Source organism: Tenebrio molitor, chromosome 1 (assembly GCF_963966145.1).
Source record: "Tenebrio molitor chromosome 1, icTenMoli1.1, whole genome shotgun sequence".
Classification (NCBI taxonomy): Eukaryota; Metazoa; Arthropoda; class Insecta; order Coleoptera; family Tenebrionidae; genus Tenebrio; species Tenebrio molitor.
In genome coordinates, this window is record NC_091046.1 from 22388746 (window position 1) to 22413295 (window position 24550).

The window sequence follows — 24550 nt, forward strand, 5'->3', positions numbered from 1 at the left end:
CCTAAACGGCTGCAAATAGGCATACATAATGTTAATAAAAGTGGCCTTAAAATTTAATTTTACATTTATATCTAGTATCAGAAACGGTAGTTACCATTTAAAAAAATGAAGTTTTCGACATTTTTTGATTATCAATTTTAAAAAATTGCAGTAGGCGTATGAAACATAAAAAAAACGTCGTTGATAGCGCAAAAAAGCGGCCAAATCTTTGGCAAGTCAGTAAAGTAAAAATAAATTATTCATTTCTGATGGTTCAGGAATTACAATTTTTTTAATGAAACCCTGCAACCTCAATTTTTGCAAAAAAGATGACAGGTCAAAAACGATGACAGATAAGTATTGACCAAAAGACGTATTAAACTCAAAAGTTAACGTAGAATTGAAATTTGAAGTCAAAATGGGGCCTTTCTATTTAAAAAAACAAAGATGGTATCGATTTCCGGTATTTCCGGAAGTGCCGCCATTTTGAAAATATTTCATTTGAACTTGGAGTAGTCTATTATAGTCAACTACCAATTTTCATATTAATATGATTTTGGGAAATCTAGAAGTTTCTAATGAACGGGCTACGTGAATCAGCCTGTATTGTAATCAGGAATTCGAAAACCCGTAGGGCAAATAAAGCATATAGTAGTAGAGATATTTTCATATTTGATGGCGGAAACAAAAGACTGAGAAATGTGACAAATTTGTATTGTCAGTGTCAAATTTTTCAAAGACGTTCGTGATTTCCACAGAAATGCAGCAAATTGGCAATAAGAAAGTTATTCATCGTCGACCTAGAGACAAAATTTGTAATACGTTTGATTATATGAGAATAACTTTTCCTTTTGAACCACTGACATTCCTTTTTACGGCGTTTATGAGAAATTTGACACTGACAATACATTTTTGTGACATTTCTCAGTCTTTTGTTTCCGCCACCAAATATGAAAATACCTCTAGTATGACATAATTTTTGTTTTGAAAAATCAAGTATGCCTTGGAAATTTAAAAAAAAAACTTATTTGCCTGTAAAGTGCCTGTTATGTGACAATTTCGACAAAAAGTTATTAAGAAAAGTTGTTTAGAATCAACATCTAGGCCCCTATACCAAATTTCAAAATCATCGGCTAACTATGATTTTTCATCTTTTTTCACAAATCAAAGAATGAACTACACATCGAAAAGTTACGACAGAAACTGAAAACGAGAAACAACATTATACATAAATTCGCAGGCACAAGTTGGGGAGCGAATGCACACACTTTACGTGTCACAGGACTAGCTCTAGCGTATTCTACGGCAGAATATTGTTGCCCTGTCTGGAAGAACATGTGTATGTCCTGGGCCCTGGCCCGACCTGCCTGCCCTAAGGTTTAGGTCATAAAGATGCTACCGACTGGTTAGCGTATACACATACCCCTGAGAGTCCGTTCCCGATAGGAGGGAACCCCCCGTACCACACATGTGGTGAAACTTCGGCCGGCCGTTGCCCACATTGCCTGGGATAGAGTAGCCTCCGAATGACGTACGGGTAAACTAGTGTAGTCTGTCATTTACCCAGAACCGCACCTGGGGGCAGAAGACCGCAGTCTCCCCCGTCGCCTCTTGCCCGAAGAACTGTGCACACGTGAACAAAATAGATGCTCAATTGAATACCACACTTCGAATACCTAATAACGGGTACTTTAAAATCTACTCCAACACCATGGCTACATGTCTTAGCGCACATTATTCCGTACAATATTAGAAGAAAATACGTCTCAAAACGAATTTGGGATAAATTTCAAAATTCACCGAACATGTAGGTACCTACTCCATAACACTAGACATGGCAAATTTACCACCCTTTAAATTAAAATCGCGTAAACCACTTTGGAATGAAGAATTTCTAATGCAACCATTTTCTAAATCTGACTAATGGAAAGCAGCCTGGCAAGACGTAGATATTTTCATATATTATACAACTAGAGGATTGAAAATTCTCGATTATACGAGACGTGTTGCCCGTAACACGTCGAGTATAATCGAGAATTTTCCATCCTCGAGTTGTATACGGGTAACTATATCATGAATAAAAAAAAAATAAACAAATAAACAGGTTCCCGAAGCCGACTGGGCGCATTCAGTAGCAGAGCGATTTGATGTGACGTTGATTTGACGACTAGCGCAAAAAAATTTGTAAGTTAAGGCGGCGAGCGAAAATACAAAGGTTGGTATATTCGAATATACAAAGGTTCGTATATCGAAATCGCCCTGGTTACTACAATAACCGCTGTAATACATGGTAACTAAAGAAAATCAAAGATTCTTATTGGTTTATAAAGTAATGAATGATATAGTCACTAGTAATATCCCGAGTTCATGTCAAATTATCGACAATTTGACATACACGAGAGGATATTTTGGCAGACTATTTCCTGAGAAAAATTTACATGATAAGTAAGTTCAAATAAACGTAATTCTTTTTAAAATATAAAATTAATACCAAATGATTTTTTAATTAGGACTACGCGAAAATTTGGCACTAGTGCAAATTATCGATAATTGCACTAGTGCAGTATTATCGCTGTAATTCGATCGCTATTGGCTAAAATTCAAATATTCGAGCTTTTTGATTGGCTTAAATTTTTCGAAGGAAATAGTCATATATAAAACCACGAGTAGTCCAAATTACGTCGATTATTTTTCAAACTGGTCACGAATTATAAATTGTGCTTGGGAATGAATCCACGAGTGCGTCAGCACGAGTGAGATTCCCAAGCATAATTGAATGAGTGGGAGCAGTTTGAAAAATAGTCTACATAATTTGGACTACGAGTTGTATTCGGAGGACTATTCCATGAACCAACTGTGGCAATTTGGCAGCAAATCGGAAGAAGAAATTAACACAGAAATCGAAGAAAATGTTTCCAACAACACAAAAAAGACACGTGAATCCATTTGGAAGCAATTCTCAAGGCTGCATTCATTTGTTAAAAATTATCGCTGGGATCACTAGTGGTATTACCGATACAATTTCCACGAGTGGAAATATTCGGTCTAATTTTTTGAAACCATGGTAACAAATGTGTAAAATTGTGTTTTTATTGGTCCATTTTTAACAAATGACATGTGAATGGAATAGTCAATAAAAATCTAATTGCGGATCCTACAAAACAAATTCCAGAATTTGACCTACCCAAGAAAATCTGATGTAAATTAAATCGTTTTTGAACCGGCCATGGCAAATGCAATAATATGCTGTTTCACTGGAACATTCGTGAAAACCCTTCGTGTGAATGCGGTACAGAAAAAGAAACCATCCAACACATTGTGGAAGAATGTCCCCTTACTAAATTCCAGCAAGGTTTCTCCAAACTCCATCTAAATACTTACCGAAGACGCCTAGTCCAATCAATAGGAAGTTTTACCTTGCAAAAGGTACAGAAAAGTTTATACTTGGCAGGTATCTTCTATCAGGCATATTATTAATATTGTCGAGTTTGAGACCTTGGGGGGTTGCCGCTCGCCCCGCCATATTGGAGAATAGGGGTGCAAAATCACATTTTTGCGAGAATTCAACGCACGTGTCAAAGAACCAATGAATGTTAAGAATTGGACTGAATAACAGCCAATTACGAGCGAGCTTTTGATTATTTTGTAGGTACAAAATAAATGGCGATTATTCTGCATCTAACTCTTCAATTGTCACCAAATCAACAAATTCGCTTTTGACAGTAGTTTAAATTTGTCATTATGCAAGCAAATAGATGGGGGTCTACTACAGTGGCAGAAATTAGCATTGTTGATATAATTAATTAATAAATACCGTTTCGTAAATGTCTGTGGTTCTGGTTTGTTAAATTCTCATGTAAAATACAACTCTTGACATTGACATGTGCTGAATATATTTCTCCTGAATTTTAACTCGTTGCTATGATATTTGGAAATACAACTCGTGCTACGCTTCGCTTCGCACTCTTATATTTCCAAAATTCAGTCGAAATATAATCGGCAATGTCCATGTCACTCGTTATACAGAGTGTCTATAAAAGAACATATATCAAGAGTCCTGTGGAATTCGAATATATTTGATTTTTGCCGCTTTGTCGCATATTGTGGTACCAAATAGGTCTTCCTACAGTTTTACCTTTTTCGATACTTCTAGTTGCCACAAATCTATCCACAATCCTTCTAACATGTGGAATTAAATTTGCTTCCGCATATTATCATTTGGAAATTTTTCGAAAAATTCTTCCTTGCAAGCGTTTATTGGAATAAACTCACTCTCCATTCTACAGGGTACCATTTCGGTAATACGACATCACAATGAAGGTGTTTTGCTCTAGCGATAAAACCATTGCGGTTTACCAGTGGCGGCTCGTGGGTTTTATTGTTGAGGAGGCAAACTTGAACAGACATAGTAATAATAAATACACCATAATAATAATTTGTTTAAATATACTATACCGGGTGCCCCAAAATTCGCGGAACAGCTTACCAGTACGTTGTTAAGTAAAAATATCAGGTAAAAATGTTCAATCTTCTTTTTTGTAGAAGATATGAACCTACATATTTGTTACACTATAAATATTTCAATTTTGTTGTATCCATGGAAATAAGAAAGAAAAATCAAAGCCACGTTGCCATAAGTTATTTGAGGTAAAACAGACAAAAGTCACTTCTTGGAAATGCTGTAAATAATAAAGTAAAGCAAATCTGATCACAATCATTCAGAATTATTTTAACATTGGCTAGTCAAAAACAAGTAGTCAAAATCTTTTTTAATATTTAAAATAAACGAGATCAAAGCTGCACCTATTGAGCCCCCATATCTTCAAATCTAAAAGATATAGGATTTTTAAATTACTTTTCCAATAATTTCTTAACATGAGTTGATATTGCTCAACTGAGTTGTTCCACGAATTTTGGGGCACCGGTATATACAGTTTGTCCCCGGATTGAGTTTAAAAGAGAAAAAAATAAAACTCGCGGAAAGTTTAGATACGAGGCTGCACGGCCGAGTGTTTAAGTTTTCAAGAATTTTATTTACTGGTAATCAACAAAAGCAGTACAACATTTTATCCACAACGTATTTTTTATTTTACGCAAAAACTTCAGAAGAATGACATTTTTTTGGTTCATTTAAAACCCCCATTTCTATTATTAAAATCTCAGTATTGATATACTGTATTCTTAGATTAACATTTTCTGTTAAAATTTGGAGTAAATTTTATTATATAAATTTTATTACAGTTAACATTGCTTTTTGACAAACAGTATATTATTGTTCTGTTTTTAATGTTCTGTTTTCCCAGTATGTAATGAAATTTTACGGCCGACTTGATGTGCTCTTTTGATTTTTGGTGTCGTTCGATACAAAGGGCAATATTTTTAAGATCATTAAATCTTAAACGCGACTAAACCGTGTTTTCTGTTTCAGCAACAAATAGCATGCAAGGCCAACAAAACAACAAATTTTTGTTCACACTTCCGACGAGTCATTTGCATTTCTGATTCCACGTAACCACGTAGTGTTGAATTACCGTTTCTGCTTTCCACTTACGCATATAAGAGACCCAACAGCGTTCGTTCCCGCGATGGTCATATATACGAATCGTGACGTCTGAAATCGAGCCTTGCCGCCGGCCGAGGTTATTTCTCGGGCAAAGAACGATTTACTCCGAGCGAATCGATGCTAGTTAGGCGCATTTCCATGCATTTTCGTCCGCTTAGCGGCGTACAGTGCTGCGCTAAATTAAACTCTGCCTCCGGCCGACAAAAGCAACAAATGCTAACCGCTAAAATCTTCTTGTAATACATTTTTACGAGAATAATTATCATTTATAAGCAAATATCTTCATAAATAATATGATTTAATAATATTTAATTAAGTATTATATTTTTTATTTTCTTTTTATTTAATTTTATTTGGGGAGGCACTGCCTCCGTTGCCTCCTCGGAGGAGCCGCCACTGCGGTTTACTGAAAAGATTGCTTATTACTTACTGTAAACGTACGAAAATAAATGTCGTACCTTCCTACTTCGTAACTTGTTTTTGGTATTCACAGTTCACACTTATGCGAAAAAACGTTTTAGTTTTGATAAAGACTGTTGAAGAAAATCACAAACAAAACAACTAAGATGCCGAACTCACAATTGACGCTAACATTTAATTAATAATTTCACATTTGTTATTTGACATTTAATTTGCCGGCTTCAACGGCTTGACATAGTTCGGCCAAAAAAAAATATAGAGCCGCACAATTCCACAGGACTCTTGATATATGTTCTTTTATAGACACTTTGTATTACTACTGAGTAGAGAGATATTGCAGTGTCATATAACGGTTAGCAGTATTTAGAAAGACGTTATTTTGACATCTAAGTGTCAATTTTTAGCACGTAGACGGTAATAACGATTGCCCTTTACGTAAATTGCGAACATATACCGCAAGACGTTAACGTTATTTTTGACATTTCTCATATGGCAACAGTTTGACAATTCAAAAAAGTTTGAGTGCGATTTGACCGAAATAAGTTAGAAATAAAGTGATGAACTGCTTCTTCAATATCATGATCATTTGCACCACCTAAAATTGCAGCTTCTAACATTTCGTCCATTTTTGACACACTTGTCAACTTTGCAATGTCTTTTAATAACGTTAACGCCTTGATAAATTGCAATAACTTTAAATCACTATGGGCCGGTTGCACCAACGCCAGTTAAAGTTAACTGTAGGTTAAAATGCTTCGTTACTTTAGTTACCTATTGTTATAACAATGTTTTTGTATATTTTAATCTGTAGTTAAATTTAACTCACGTTGGTGCAACCGGCCATAAGCCGTTAAAGCGTAGCGTTATATCATAGCGCATGCATTTATTAACGTATTACTTAAATAAAGTTTGAATGCAATATCTCTCTATTAGAGAGATATTGCATTCAAACTTTAATAATTGTCCTACCATTTTCTAAGTGGGAGACTATTCTACCTTTATCTACATATTTCGCTGAAATGAGGCATTGAAAAAGTTGGTGTAAATTGGTAGAAATTTACACCAGACAATTAATTGACAAATACATATAATATACAGGGCGTCCCCAAAAAAAGAGACAAATCCATAGCTCCCTTATTTATCGGAGGATTTTAATTACCTATACACCAAATTAAATGGTTGTCAATAAGGTACAAAATGGCGTACTAAATTCACGTAAAACCCAAAGTGCTTCAAGGTTAAACTGTCAAAATATTTTTTTCAAATACCGACACACACTTTTTTTTAGTAATTCTGATAGAGATTTTTATTCTGAAAACAACAATGTATGACATGTGTAACCTCATAGGTATAAGACATTTTTTTTTAAAATAACTACATTTTGAAACAAATGATGAGCACGAGAAGCTATCAAAATTCATTGCGTTACAATGTAATAAATTAACCAAATTAAGTTAGTTGGAAAAACAAATGACAAATATGTAATAACATTTGGGATTGCATGTACAGAGCGCAGTTTAAGCATCGACGATAGTAGCATTTTTTATTTTATTTTTTTTTGTATTTTGGGTAGGTAAGTGTACATTTGTGATACACTGTTCTTTTTAGAATAAAAATCTCTTATCAGAAGTGTTAAAAAAATTATGTGTTCGCATTTGAAAAAAAAATATTTTGACAGTTTAGCCCTGAAGCCCTTGGACCTATATGTGAATTTTTTAGGGCTTTTTGTAGCCTATTTAGAGCCATTTAATTTGGTGCATAAATGTTTAAATTGGTTGTTATAAATATCAAAACATTCATACACTGTAAAAATTTTGCGGAGTAAGTGCGGAGTAAATTTGGTAATTTGGAGCGAATGCGGTGTGGATGATTTGTAATTGATTTAATCCCCCCGTACTGAAATCCACTCCAAGAGGGAGTTTATTTAGATTATTCATAAAAAAAACTCTTCGGAGTGAAATACAAAATTCTTTGACTATTAGTGATTTGCCACCACATAAGTTAGTATTGAAAGTTAATTGCACGTTTTACTGATCAGAAACTTAAATACAAAGGAAGCATTAGTCTATGGAACAAGAATACGCATCAAGTTTATACATCGCAATGCTATCGATTGCGAAGTTTTAACTGGAACGGAACGCAATATACACTCACCGGCAGAAAAAGCGGAACACCATTATTATTTAAAAATCTATCGTCGCGGTATGTGGTTGCTCTTTTTCAATCAGTCTTTTGAAACCTTCTAACAGCTCGGTGACGACTAGCAAGAGGAGCCTCAATAGCATTAGCTGCATAACGGAAACAACAAGAGTCTTCAACCAAAGCTACTACTCTGGCAATATTTACACCACCTAGAGACATTTTTTTACTTTCTGCACTTAAATTCGAAGTTAACAACAATAAAACATTACAAAAGTTATAAAAATCTAACCAGGTTGCTTGATTATTATAAAAATGGTAAATTTAAGAAAAGAAGGTTTTTAAGCCAAAAATTTGTTTTTAAGCGAAATTGCTAATAAAATAGCCTATGCTAATGTTCAAGGTTATGTTTGCTATCATCGCCTCCTGGTCAAAATACATCAAAATAGGTATTATGGGAATAATTTGTTGTTGACTAATTAGTGTTCCTTTTTTTTTTGCCGGTGAGTGTAGTTATTTATTTAACGAGTTCGTGTGTAAATTGGGCTTTTTTGGTATGAGTGGGCCAGATTAAAACGCGAGTGAAACGAGCGTTTTAAAGGCCCACGAGTGCCAAAAAGAGTTCAATTTACACAAGAATGAGTTGAATACAACGTTTTTTTGTTCGACGACCCCCTTAAAGGCTCCAAATCGCTTAAAATCTTTAAAATTAACTTGACATTTCATTTTGACAACTTGTCACATTTATCAAAATCCGTTCACATGGGAGAAAATTCTCAAATTCTGACAGTGTCGAACAAAAAAGAGAATGTTGATTCCACGTATAAATTTAACATATTCAAGAAGTCAATTTACAATTATAGCTGTATTTGCGATGACAATAAATAAGTCTCAAAAACAAACATTCGAAAAAATTGCAATTTTATTGAGGCAGCCAGTTTTCAACTGTACGTCGCAGCAAGTAGAGTTCGATCATTCAATGATTTGAGATTTTATACATCTGAATATAACGGCCAAGGGCAGTTAGCAAACGATGAAATTTTATTTTAAGTTCAACAAGACATTTTATTTTTTTAACCGCCTGGTTTTTTTGTTTCAATAAAAAATATAGGTATTAAAAATACGAAACACATGTTATTTATTGTTTTTAAATATGGCATAGCCAAACTATACCTCATTTTTCCTATCGTTCGTATTTTTCAAATAACTCGAAAATTAGTGCATAATGAAATGAGGTATTTGTAAACGCTCGCAGCTGACGTAACAGAACAAAATTCAAAAAAATTATATGCGATAATTATAGAGGTATACTCTTTGATAAAAAAAAATCTCAGTAACGTTCAAACTTAAAACTAATGAAAACGGTCGAATTTCGACCGCTGGGCGACCTCTAGTTTTTTTAATTCTGTATTGCAGAGATTTATTTTCTGAATATAAAAATGCGAAGAACTATACCCATTCATTAAACAAAAGTCAAGAAATTAAAGAGTAAATATACAAAATTTAAAAATCAAGTGACCAAAATAAACAAGAGAAAAGTTTGTTCTAAATGTTCTAAATATAAAATAATAATAATAATTATGTTGTGGAAAAAAAAATCCAAAGACGATGTAGTGTTAACGTGTGGTGTGGCATTTTTGGAGATAGATTGGACAAGTGGGTTCCTTTTTTATTGATAGCAGTCTTAATCAAACAAAATGTCACATTATTATTTATTATCAAACGAAATAAGCAACCTTCTGGATGAGATGCCATTAGCAGTGTTGAACAGACTTGTGTTTCATCAGAACGGCGCCATACCACATAATGCACGTATTAATGTTGTATTTTATAGTATATTATACACCAAGGTTGTTGACGCCTATTGAGAGAGGGGGGTAACCACCCTCATCGCTCACCCCCATCTCACCCCCGACTTGTAACTTGCAAGCAGTCGCTTGAGTCGCTTATAATAAGTCCAAAATAAACGTCTGCATCTGAAATAGTTGCATTATTACTGGTCCTTCGAAATAACGCCACAAAGGTGAAGAAGTTCATGATTATAGCCAGAGCGCCAAGATTAGAGGCCGAGGCGCGAAGGCTATAAGGGACTTCTTCATCGTGGTTAATACAGGGTCTATCAGAACTGGCGGACCAAAATAATACGGTGAAATCATCATAAAAAAATCCATCCTCATTGGATTTTAAAATAAGAACGTTTTTAATTGACCAATCGCGTGTAGATATAAAATTACCTTAAAAAATTATGTTAGTAACTATCGAAACAAATTTGATTGTTGCAAAGACATAATAATTGAATATTATGTCATAATAAATTATTTCTGACAATTACAAAAGTCATTAAAAACGCTTAATGTTTACTTCTTCAGAATATTTTGACATGCTTGTCTTATATGGACAGTGTGATAAGAGTGCCACAGTTGCTGCTCAGGAGTACGCAGTTCGTTTTCCCAATAGAGGACATCCTAGCAGAAATACTATAACCTGAAAAATACTATAACCTAAAAACGTCCGTCATTGCACAAACAATGCAGATACCCAACAATGCATATGCATCATTTGAAATGCATCCATAGTTACAAATAAAGCAGGAAAACTAAATTCAAAGGATAATGAGCTTATTATTCACCATTATGATGAAGCTTTAGCAGTCTGGGATGTAGAAAATGAGAACGAAAGACCAACAATTCCACAATTTCAGAAGAATTGGGATAATATCAATATCAAAAGAATAATTGACAATGACTTAATCTTTAATTCATCTAGGGACTTGGCTCGTTTTAAGGCTTTGCAATGCAGAGAATCAGGATCTTGGTTACATGCAATACCTTCTCCTAATATTGGTACTCTTTTAGATAACACTTCCTTCCAAGTTTGTATTGGTTTAAGATTGGGTTGTAATCTTTGTACACCTCATATTTGCAAATGCAATGCGAAAGTTGATGAAATTGGTATTCACGGTCTAAGTTGTTCCAAAAGCAGTGGTAGATTTTCAAGACACACTGAAATTAATTCTATTATCAACCGGTCTTTGACTTCTATTCATGTTAATTCAACTTTAGAACCAAACGGACTATCTCGTGATGACGGAAAACGCCCTGATGGGATGACTTTAGTACCGTGGAATAAAGGTCAACCTTTGGTTTGGGACGTTACTGTCGTAGATACACTTGCAGACAGTTACGTATTGAAAACATCTGAAGTCTCAGGTTTTGCCGCTGAAATGGCTTGCAAACGCAAACATAACAAATATCGTTCAATTATTTCGTCAAACTACATATTTAAAGGTTTAGCCTTTGAAACCTTAGGCCCTTGGTGCAAAGAAACAATAGATTTCATTAATGTCATCGGAGACCGACTTATCGCGGAATCAGGGGATTCAAAATCTAAGAAATTCCTTTTTGAGAGGATTTCCCTTGCCATTCAACGTGGAAACGCTGCAAGCATTCGGGGCACTTTTCCAGATTCCGCATTATTATCGGAAATTTTCGCATTGTAAATTAAAAATGTTATTTTATGTTAAATTTTAATAAATAATTTTGCTTATTGTTATTTATAGGTAATTTAACATCAACAACAGGATTGGTCAGTTTAAATTGCTTCTTTCCTAATTACTATTTAAGATAGATTTTTTTGAACATTTTTCCTATTATTCCCAAAAGATGGTGAATTCACCGTATTATTTTGGTCCGCCAGTTCTGGTAGACCCTGTATACTATTTTTTTCACTACTAGATACGTTAAAACCCTTTCTGATAATAATTACACTACCCGACATGATTTTTCTAACTGACCCAACTATGAAAATGTCTTATTCTTTTCATTTATTAGAACTACGAGTATATGATACCCAATTTCCATATTCCATCACGTCACGTTTGCGAACTAGCTACCTATGGACATTTTTTACGTACTCGTGTATATATATATATATATGTATTCAGTGTAAATTCATTTCTCTTACAAGCATGAAGAGTACACTAGAAGGTGTAAAATTAAGTAGCCTTAAGTTGTGTTTGGCATATGTACCAGAGGAGATGGTATCCCAATCGTCCTCTGTGTGTTAACATTTTGCAATAGAATTATTATTGGTTTTTAAGTTTTTTTGCTGTTTTAATAAAAATAACGTTAATACAAATGGGTTGTTACATGTTGTTCATAACTCGGAATCTAGACGTGCTAGATCTGTTGACGTTTATAGAATCAGCAGACCCTAGTTACCCCAAATTAGGTGTTTTCACTGCAGTTATAAAAAAAAAATCAAAAATGTTGGGTAGTGTTATTAATCAAATTATTTTGTCTGATGCGACGATCCGAGTTCTCATTTTTCAACGGTTGCTATGAAAATCGTCTACGTTAACCAATGAAATGAACGAAAATCTTTCGTTGCTAAGTGACGGCTGTTCATTAATGACCTTGGTTAATAATGAAAATTATTATTAACCTAGGGAGAGAAATTCTACTTCTGGGGTCGGTTCGAGAGTCAATAATGACGCCTTCTGAGAGTAGTAGTGAAAAAAAGCATTTAAATCATTTTGGTGATCGATGAATGGGTACTCACGAACCTATTCCATAGCCCGCTAGATCCTCAGACTTGAATCCATTGGATTTCTTTACCTTCATTCGAAACTTTTGAGACAATGTTTATTTGACCCCACCGGGTACTCAAGAACAGTTAAGAAAAAGGATAGTGCTATGCAAAGTGGGCATTTCTAGAAGGTATCCACAGTGTCTGCAACAGCATTGAGGCAATTTTAAGCAACTATATAGAATATATTTTGTATTATTTACAAATTTGATTACTTGACTTTTGATTTTCAATTAATAGTATATTATACACCAAGGTGAAGAAGTTCATGATTATAGCCAGAGCGCCAAGATTAGAGCCCGAGGCGTGCCGAGGGTTCTAAGGCGCGAAGGCTATAAGGGACTTCTTCACCGTGGTTTATATACTATTTTTTCCACTACTAGATACCTTAAAACCCTTTCCGATTATATTTATTAATAAAATTATTTTGTCCGATGCGACGATCCGAGTTCTCATTTTTCAACGGTTGTTATGAAAATCGTCTACGTTAACCTATGAAATCAACGAAAATCGTTCGTTGCTAGGTGACGGCTGTTCATTTTTAACTTATGTTAATAATGAAAATTATTATTAACCTTGGAAGAGAAATTCTACTTCTGGGGTCGGTTCGAGAGTCAATAATGAAGCCTTCTGAGAGTAGTAGTGGAAAAAATAAATTTTTTATTCTTTCTTTTAATGTACGGAGATTCAGAAGAAAATTCTCTATAAGAACAAATCAAAAAAATACATACAGTATAATTTGAAAAAACAAAGTTGGCCATCGTTTGTCAAAAAATAGATATCGAAAAAAATATCGAATAGGATAATAATGAAGTGTTTTTCAAACTATTTCATTTGATGTATCAAATATTCAAATCGGATAAAGAATAAGAAACATAAAGCGTCAAAGGTTTTTCGTCAGTCACCTGTATATCAAAGAATTTTATTTTTAACAGTTCTCTTATTATGAGTAACAAAAATTCACACTTAGCTTATTACTACAAATTACTGGCTTAACACTAATAAGTTATAATTAAATACCTAAAAGTAAATTAAAACCTCGGATTAAACGGAAAAAAATGAAAAGTCATAGTTGCCCAATGATTTTGAAATTTTATCTAGGGGGTAGGGGCCTAGATGTTGATTCTAAACAACTTTTCTTAATAAGTTTTTCTCGTATTTACCACATAAAAGGCACTTTACTCTACAAAAAAATAGATTTTTTGAAAATTTCCAAGGCATACTTGACTTTTCAAAACTAAAACTATGTTAAAAATTAGTCTTTAACCAAGCAGGGCAGAATCCCAAAAAATTAAAATTTAAATCGAAATTTTTTTATCTTTTACAAGAGTCGTTTCACCTATCCGGGGACACACTGTATAATTTTCCTACCATCATGTTTTGAACTTTTTTTTAATTTAAAATTTAAAATAGGGGCAAAATTGAAAAAATATTGTATGACACTCGTTTTATAAGCCATTTTGTCGCACTTGTTTGCCTTATAGCACTCCTCGTTGGCTTGTCGTGCTCTAAAAAACGTGTGCGACAAAATGGTCTTATAAGACTTGTATAATAAATTACTATTTTTTTACCTCGAATAATTTAGTACAGTCGCCTGCGGGTTGGCATACAAACGGTAATTCTCGGTAAAAATAAGACTTGTATCTCTTGGTGTGTTCTTAAATATCTTTTTTGCCCGATTGAACTCTATTTGCTTGTTCACCACGTCTGTTTCCAAGACAGTACGTTGTGTTTACTATCGCGCGTTCAAATGAAATCTTGGGCTGGCTAACCTAAAATTTAGAGTCTGAGATTTTTTTCTTTATTTGCAATGTTTTATATTAAAAAGAGAATAACTTAACGATTCCTATTCTCGAAGCAAATATCTAAGGGCACCATTTGCTGAAAACAAACATTCAATTATGTCCCGATTAAACATAAACAAATGTCATTCGTGTCAAACCGCGGGAAATTCAAACTTTACACTGTTCTAAACGGTTTACTTTTTCCAACGCCTACTCAGCCCAGGATTTCATTTAAACGCGCGATAGTTGCTAACGATAAACTCGACAGAAAGTATTTTATAGTTCTAGTCCGGTAAGTTGCTATATAAACGCAATACAAAAGTGGACATTATGGCACATACCGCATTGCCTATTCTATGAATGCTTTGTAATAAATATTCAATTGCGCAAAAAAAAAAACGAATGTCATAAGCATCACGAACGTTAAGGACAATGTACCGATCTCAGTCAATAACTGGAGCCGTCGCTGCGCTCCTCCTTCAAACAATTGTCTTCGATCGAAACTTTATCCTTACCGTTCTTGATACTTAATATACTATTTTTGTTTTGTTGAAATTATTATTATTATTATTATTATTTTCAGGTTTTCGTTTTACAAGCTGCAAAAGTGCTAAAGATAGAACGGGAATGTCTGTGACACTTGAACAGTGCCAGATTTTACTAGATGAATATCATTTGGCAGAACATGAATTTCAAAAAGCACTGGACTGCATGAGAAGGTAAATTTGATTAATTGTTTATTATTGGGTTAGCTAGTGACTTTTTTTGTTCTATGTATTTAATACAGTAATTTAAAGTTACTCTACTGATTTGTATTATATGTAACTATTTAAGTAATAAGGAATGTAAAGACATTTGAGGTGGGCATGTACAAGCCAAAGTTTAGCCGCGGCTTGTTGCCTACCAAGAAATGTTATAGTCGATACATTTCATGTTATCTTATTATGGTTTTCCCGCTGCCAGCTCGAAATTTACCTAGATTTATTAGGAAATCGTTTTGTTTTGTCACCTATTATCGCAATTCATTTTGATTTCAAACCCATTTCGTGAAAATCATGTAGGCTGAGTTTTGCCTTGTTACATAAACAATTGCAATTATAAACAAAATTATTGAATGACATGAAAAGTGTTTATCTACGACTAATACATAATGTAAGTATTATACAGGTGTTCCAAAACTATTGCCAAAAAATGTTACACAGCAATTTTCCATATCAACATCAACGCGAAATCGTAATCAAACGTTTTTTAAGCGTCTGTGTGATTTGACGGAGATCTAAATTTTTGTATTATAACTTGATCAAATGTTGCCATTGCAAAGTGTAAGGTAAATCGATGTTGGCAAATGTAAATTAACAAAATAAATAAATAAAAGGAGCGTTTCGAAAGTCTTGTAAAAGAAGGAAAACAGTTTTTTTTAATGGAACATGTCAGTTATGTGCATCTGCTCATTTAAAATAGTGTGATTACACATACTCGAAGGTACACACATAGAGTGCTTAGATACATGATCTCTTTCTTCCAGCTTTTGCAACTCTATCTTTTGGAGACATAGGTACAAAAACGGATTTTTTTTAAATGATTTATTATTCAGTATAATAATAATAATAAGTTTATTCGTGCGAAGATACAGAACATTTGCTCACGTCAACAACTGTTATAAATTCAACTGAAAGAAAATTCAACTAAGCATAATACATCAAATATAATTATTAGATAATTAATAGGGAGGAAAAAGAAAAGAAAGCAAAAAGAAAATTATTGACTTCCTGCACCTATACAGGGTGTTAGGGAATGGTCTCCCAAGAATTTCAGAGTGAGTTTATCAGGGAAAATGTGGTCGAAAACCTTTATACCGCTTTTGGATAAATTGAACCGTTTTCTGAAAATAAAATTGTTCCTTGTTGTTTTGGGACTGCTGAAATATTGCTTTGTACACGAAAAAATCTTGCATGTTTCGATTTAAAAATGATTGCGTGGTAACGATTTGAAATTTACTACTGTCAAAGTCTACACTTTGACTTGATCTATCTTTTATCCGTCGCCTGCAATGATAACAATACGTAGTTTACAACACCAGAATATTCTATCGAGGAGTATGGGGAATATAGCGGAAATGCCAACGCTGCTGTCCGAAGGTATGCTTATGTAATGAGTAATTTTAAGCATTTATTATGAATGTTTTCAATACAAATACAAATAAATAAAGTTACACAGAAATTAACGAATCTTATTAGGGTCACTGCTGATCGAGATGTGGTATCAGAAATGAAGCTGCACAAATAATTTCAGTTCATTGCAGCAATAAAAGGGGACTTACTTCAAGGTTGTGGTGAATCTAGATAATTATTTCGAATATAGTTATTGACTTTATCAATAAAAAATGCAGTCCTGGTAGTTTTTGATGATCTATTATCCAAAGGAAATATTTAAAACCGAAACGTCATTGTGACAGTAGGTACTCGATAAAACCTGACATGAGGCATTGTTGTTTTTGATTGCTAAGCAATTAATTTCTGAGAAAAATCCCCGAACAGGTCAACTTTGTTTTTAAAAAGTGCATATTGTTCAGCACTTTACTTATGTTTACAGCTTGTCATCTCCTAATAATGACGTCATCAATCTTTTTTTTTAAATGACAACTCCCATTTTTTTCTTATTTTTCTGGTACGCCTTCATACTAGCTAAACGATCAATGAAAAAAATTGATACCTTACATAACATTTTTTTTTGAGAAAACGACAAATTTTACTTCAAAAAATTTAATTTAATTTTTAACGTAAATTTTTTTTTGCAATGGGTTTAGTTACAGTTAATTTCAAAATTATAGAGTACACCTAATTTTCTACAGTGTAAAAAGCACTTGCATTTCTTGTCAATGATCAATGTCAATTTTGACAAACAAAATATCTAATCTAACCGAAAACGCGAAAGTTCTGATTCTTTCCAAATTAGAAGAAAGGTGGTCGATCCGAAGGATAGCCCACTATTATAACATCGCCAAGAGCACCGTGCAGAGGATAAAACAGACATTATTATGGTGTTCTTAAATCAACGACATTTTATGTTGTCAAACTTACCTAACCTATACAGGGTGGTCCCGATATAACCTGTCAAAAAAAATCTGGGTCATTAGAAGGATCTAACAAGTCCAAAAAACCCCTTTTCATTAGGTCCAAAATAATGAGGATAAATTAACCCCTATCCACACGCATTCGACGCTGGTGACCACAAAAATATGTACCTACTCAGGAATTAATTGTTAGTGTTTGTGAGGATGACAGTATCTAAGCAACATAGGTACCTGAATCGTTTATGATAAATCTGACAAACTAAATCAAATTAATGACATTTATTGAAAACGCTGTACACTGTGTGCGTTAATTCACCAGCTTATTTAGGTACAAATAGTGGAGTAACGTTAGGTTTTTATTTCGGAACCGGTAGCAAGAGCTCGGATTTGAACGAAATTTTTTAATGTGTTATAAATAAAATATATTAAAACCTTTATAGGTTAAAAATTGCCACTCATTGTTTGTTTCATTAATTTATTGTTTATTTATATGAACTGAAATTTTCCAGTTAGAAATCGTTATTTTCTCAAGAAAAATACTAGAGAACAATATAGAATGACTTTGGGAAGCGTATATTGTTATATTGAAACTTGTTTGGAATTAATTGTATGTGGAAAAAGAAGAACAATAGGCAGATGTTCGGTAGCCCGTTGTTGACCGGCTCAGATAGAAACACGTTCAATTTGTCTTCTAGAGTCGCATAGTTAGCATTTTTTGAAGAAAATATATAATTATTTTTAATGGTTTTTGACAAAAAAGTGTTTAGTAATACCATGCGATCGAAAATAAAAAAAATCCAGAGGTCCGTAAGTAATACGCTTCGGTTGGCAACACGTAAAAATGTAATTCAAATGTCATCAGATGTCATTACAATGGAGAACTGTCATTATTAATTATTGACTATTAAAATTGCTATTGCAATATGTTCACTTCAGAGCAAAACATTTTCATTGTGCAGTGTTACTTCAGAAACCTCTAGTTTTCGAGGAATTTCAACAAAAGTTTCCGGACTTTCAAGGCACTTACAGTGAAGAGTAAAAAAAACCAGACATAATTTTTAACATAACAGTCATAAGTGTGAAACCGCCCTTCCTACATTTAAACTTATTTAGACTGATTGTGACAGTTTAGTTAATAACTGTGCTACAATCGTGTCAAAAATAAATTACTCTCTAGGATTTAGGGATATTCGATACTAGGTTGCCATAAATTTGGTTAGGTTGGGGGGGGCTATGTGGTTTCTGGTGACAGACAAAAGATATCTCAAAAATGTAAGGCTGTGGCTAATTCCTTGTCACAGTTGCAAATTAATGACTAATGCCTCGCTAAGTGGTTTCTGTCGGCATATTTAATTGAACTTAATCCCTCAATTCATAGTAACCAACCTTAGGTATTCAAAATTACTTCTGAAAATTCTAGTTACACAACATGAAAAACGTTATTTCTCTAAAAGTAGGTACGTCCGATCAATTCTTCAAATGTTCCAGTTGTCATAAACTGACATTGACAATAAAGAATGGGTAATATTGAATTTTTGAAAATGTCACAATTTTGATGTCCGTTTTTTTACTCCCAACTGTACCAACAACTTGCCTTGATTATTTTGTTTTTCCATTCCTGAAAAACAACGTGTTCAAAAATAGGCCACTGTAATTGCCCACCATCAACAATTTTAGATCAAAATGACATAGAAGAGGATGAAACCGGGGAAAATATTTAATTTTTATAATACACTCTTAATAAATTTTTACTTTCAGCATCTCTTGTATATTTTTTTACTAATACCCGTCACAATGATCGTTTGAAGAGTTCTACTCACTACTTAAGTGTCATTGTCTTAGAATTTTTTTTTTTGGTATCATGTATTGGTAGGTGCTATTTAAGTTATTCTTTGCCAAAGAATATTCGACAAACAAAACATTAAACACAGGAAATAAGATTTTAATGAAAAATGATAAAAGTTATTTTTTAGAAAAAAAAATTATGTTATAAAAAATTGTCAAAATTTGAACAGTATTTTGAATTAATATCTCGTATTGTCAAATTAAAAATTTTAACACGTAAAACAACGGACAAAAACACAACATGGAAGTAGCGCAAACTTTTCAATAACTTATTTAAACAAAACAATTCGGTTGCCATGGTGACCATAGCACTCCCGATCTTTGAAAATATCCCAATTTAACTATTATTAAAAAAAATAAGCACAAATATAATAAAAATAAATTTTTATTTATTTCAAGATTATTTATTAAAGAAATCATAATGAGTCGCTTTTTGTGCCGGTGAGTGTATTTCCCACTATGAGCGTCAATTTTTAACCTATAAAGGTTTTAGTATTTAGTATTATTAAAAAAAAAAAAATTATTACAATCGGAACTCTTGCTACCGGTTCCGAAATAACGCCGTATTTTTGTCTATCGTTACTCCACTAAAAAGCTGATTTTGTTGACTGAGATGAATGAGTAAGTAATAAATACAGTGGTGTTCCTCAACGTGTAAATAAATGTAGAGGTAGTGTGTGCAAAATTGTGGAAGAACTGTATAATAAGAATATCGTCTTAATTGTGGTTAAATAGCCAAAATAATGTATTGAATAAATTTATTTACACTTTACATATTCGTACTTTCAACTCTAACTGAGAATATCTACTAACTAATGAAAGGTAAACTAGACTAACAAAATTATTTTATAATAAATGTTCTGTGTACCTTCCGTTGGTACCAATTTTCATAAACAGAATTCAGCATTTCTGGGTTTTTACGAATCTGGTTCGCGGCGTCTGTTACGCGTTCCTGGAGTTGGCCTTTTGTATTTATTTCAACTTCGTATACCAAATCTTTCGTGTGGCCCCAAAAATTAAAATCCAGAGGGGTTAAATAGAGGATCGGGGACGCCATCGTATTGGAATCAGTCAGAACCAACCTCACATAAATGCAGATGTAGCTCCACAAAAGTACAACGGGACGGAAGGACTCCTTCAGGATAACGCTCGCCGTATGGTCGCCTTGCCGGTCTTGAATTACCACGTGTTTCGCCATAGAGTAAATGCAAATCGGCGTATTCTTGTTTTGTGAATTTCATAACTTTTTGAAGGATTCGCAAATTTAAAATTAAACTTGACAAATGTCATAGGTGTTACAGGTACCGTTGCTAAAGAAATTGCAGCCAAGTAACCAGAATTACCTTTTTAAAACCGATTAACTCATTAGCGTACAGCAAATTTTGACCAAATTTTCAATTATTTTTATCTCGAAAACGAAAAGACTTTTATTAGAAACATGTTTTGTGTATGAGTTCTACTCATCGTCACCTATTACAGGATTTCTTGTGGCAGGTTATATCGGGACCACCCTGTATAAAAAATATGACACTCAAATTTCAAAAAGGTATCTTTACATGTGGAAAAAACTGTAATAAATCGACTTCTTGATTTTTGAGGTGTACTCGATAATTTTGAAATTAACTGTACCTAGGTATGTTATATCGCGCGTCCAAATGAAATCCTGGGCTGGGAACGCATTGGAAATGGTCAATTGTTGTGCTTTTTTAAAGCGTAAATTAATGTTGACAGCCAACCTAAAATTTAGACACCAAACATTGTTCTTCTTTTTCTTTCTTTGCAATGTTTTACATTAAAAACAGAATAATTAGGTAACGATTCCTATTCTCGAAGCAAATATCTAAGGACACCCTTGCTGAAAACAAACATGTTCAATTATGTGCCGATTAAACATAAACAAATGTCATTCGTGTCTAACGGCGAGAAATTCAAACTTTACACTGTTTTAAACGATTTACTTTTTTTAACACCTACTTAGCCCAGGATTTCATTTGAACGCATGATACATATACCATTAATAAACCTTGCACATTTGTTTTTATAAATATTCAAGTTCGAATTTCACAAACATTTATACTCAAATTATGATTCAACTCGAAATACGTTCAAGCTGGCAACGATGTTACCGTTTCGGTCACTTAAGTGAAATCAACCTAGCCTAGAGGTCAATTTTTTAAACAATTGTCAATGTCAAAATTCCTTTGAAGACCAGGCTGTAACACTCTAAAATCTATCATTTCGGAATATCTGTATCGTAAAATCTCCCTAGATCAGGTTTGAAGTTTTCTCAATAATTTTCAAAAGTCAGAAAAGTTTCAGGTGTAAGCAAATTTAATACCAAAAAACAAGAAATAAAGACGATACTGACACAGAAAAATACAACTGAATATATTCAGTCAGTAGCGCAAGCGCCTTTACATCAAAATGGCTGACATACAATTGACATTTAACTTTGCCAACCTAATAGCCATCAAATAACAAGGGGCTCATACCAACATGACAATCCTTTGACAATTGTTTTAAAGAAAAAATTAACTTTAACACGAAAGCTATCAATTTCTATTAGGGAATTATATTTGTTCTGCAGCTACTACCAACCATGTTACCAGATGTCATAGCCATCCCTTATCTACATTCATCGTGAATCGATTATACTCGTACAGGATCTCTATAAATGATTGTCTGGTCAAGCCAGCCTTGGAAAAAATTGTTACTGTTCCGCTTTTTTGAAACCGATGCCAAATTCTAGTTCGTTTTCACGGTCACTTCTGACATTAATGACGTTTTGTTTGCGCTTGTCAGTGGAATTTTCGTTCCTTATATTCGTTTTATCGCAGTTAATCACAGTCAATAAACACCAAAAATCTGTATTTTTCAATAAAAATTGCAAGTACGTCCGCTTTTAGAGGTAAACAGACTGGCAAAATTTGTGAGGTTATGTTTCAATGTTTTATGTTAGCTTTATTTTCTTCACAATGGTTTATTCTGTTGAACAAAACACGTTCGTTGTTGTTTTTTACTTTCGAAATGGAAGGTTTATTAATGGGGAATTATCTGTTTGTAAAAATGAATTCCAGCAAAATATCCGGACAACATTCAAGATGATTATTTGTTAACTCACATTGAGCGAATTGTGAACAGATTTTTAACAATCGGAACAATTAGCAAGGGTAAATCATCAGGACGACCACCAGTATCTGATGAAATAGTCGAGGATTTGAAAGAAATGGTGGAAAAGACTACAGATATCCATAACCCGTTTATTTCAACAATCTTGTGTATCACGAAGCACTTGTCACAAAATCATTAAAAATAGGCTACAACTGCATCCTTATAAAATAAGTGTTGTACAAGAACTCCAACCTTCAGATTATCAAAGTTGTGTTTAATATTGTAATCAGTTTCAAAATCACCTCAATTTCAAAATTTGGAGTGCTGAGAATCCACACCAATTTGTAGAGACTCCTTTACATGTTTTGTAAATTGGTGTGTGGAACTGTGGATAGCAGTGTTGCTGTACCCTTAACCAAGAAATGCTGCAAAATATTTTTATTTATATTTTATAAAAAATACCAATTTGTTATCGTTATTTACTGTTGTAAATTATGTTGTTTTTGATTGATTTTGATTTTATTGAAAAACCAGTAAGACTTATTTATCTAGAAAAACGCTGTTATTTATATTGGAAGAAAAAATGGGAGTCAATACCGTATTCGACAATTCAGTCTAGGTCGTATTTATCACTAGCACAAAAGAAGAAATGTGAAAGTAGACAAAAAGGCAGTATTGTATAGTGGCATACGGGGACAAGGTGTTCTCAATATTTATCTGTTTGGATTTGTTCTCATACCAATTCATGTACACTGGGTGGCGGTACGATGGGGGCAATAATTGTTCCCCTGTTGGTGTTGATAATTAAATAATAAACACATTAATGTTAGTTAGGGTAGCTCGGTGGCCGCATGGCTGTCGGAGACAGTGCTCCGAGGTCGCGGTCCCGGCGCTAGTGGGTTCGAATCCCACCGAAGGTAGAGGATTTTTTCGAAGGAAGGAAACTCCGCCGGGCCATGGATGTGTGTGTATGTCTAGTAGGGGCTGACGGTAGGGTGGTGGAAGGAAGAGCGACACTCTCCCGACACCACCGCGAGGTCAGCAGGGTTCAAATCCCAGGCCGGATGGGCTCCCATGGATGTTTGTGCTGTATTTCATGTTGTGTTGTCCAGAAAGAAAGAAGGAGAAAAGAGGGTGGGTGTGGGTGGCCGGGGAAAGTACCCCGGAGCCCCGCCGCACAAAAAAAAACATTAACATTAATGTTAGCAGGAGTAGAGCACAGCTGAAACTTGTCTTTGGTTAAAAGCCAACAACCTAACCTGAAAATGTGACGTTCAAAAGCGGCACATTCAAAATTTGACAAGTTTCCATGGCTGGCTGGACCCGACAATCATTTATAGAGGGCTGTAGTTTTCTATAACATTCAGGTTTTCAAATTTGACCATCCTTAAGCCGTTTTAACAAAACGAACCGCCGAATTTATGGAACTCAATAGTCAGTGGTCACAAAATGCTAGATACCAAGATACCAAAATATACAATTTAATTGTATATTTTGTATATTAATATCATTATCATTAATTATCGTTACGAAGCATTACTGGCTGTAGTTCGTCAGGGTCGGAAAGTTACGTGAAACACCCTGTATATTGGTTATATTCGTATAATACATTCATTTTTCTTTTAGACCAGAGTAGGCTATTTTAATTTTTTTAAATGTTGGTATCGGGGCTATGTCAAAATAACAAAATCAAAATCGAGTGTCAAATTTGACATTATTATTAAGTATTAAGGTAAATTAGTTTTAAATTTGTGCAATATTTACATTTATCACTAAATACACACATTATTGAGTCCTCGAAACTATGTAGTTAATTGGGAAATGATAATGCTTGGCTACATGGTCATGAATTTTGACAAGAAAGTGTAACCTCAAATATTTATTATACATGATGTATATTGTCATTCAGCCACAGTCTTACCATACAACTCGCCAAATTTCCATAGCCTACTCTGGTCTAAAACAAAAGTGAATGCACTGTATACTTAATTTATTTTTACTTAAATAATGTTCAACAGTTGTTTTATATAATATAAACACCTCTATTTT

At 33.8% G+C, this 24550-nt stretch overlaps 1 protein-coding gene across 7 annotated transcripts in view; it reads left to right on the forward strand.

The window, feature by feature from the left end:
* Window positions 1–24550, forward strand: part of LOC138141307 (inositol polyphosphate-4-phosphatase type I A) — a 210560-nt gene that overhangs the window by 179521 nt on the left and 6489 nt on the right. For 6 of the 7 annotated variants that reach the window (XR_011163071.1, XR_011163070.1, XM_069062025.1 and 3 more), the window contains one exon: window positions 15056–15191. The exons of the other annotated variant lie outside the window; for it this stretch is intronic. Coding sequence is in view for 4 of the 6 variants with exons in the window: in XM_069062025.1 (XP_068918126.1) it covers window positions 15056–15191 (136 nt within the window). In the remaining 2 variants the exon portion in view is untranslated. The remainder of the gene's footprint in view (window positions 1–15055; window positions 15192–24550) is intronic. 7 annotated transcript variants of the gene reach the window in all.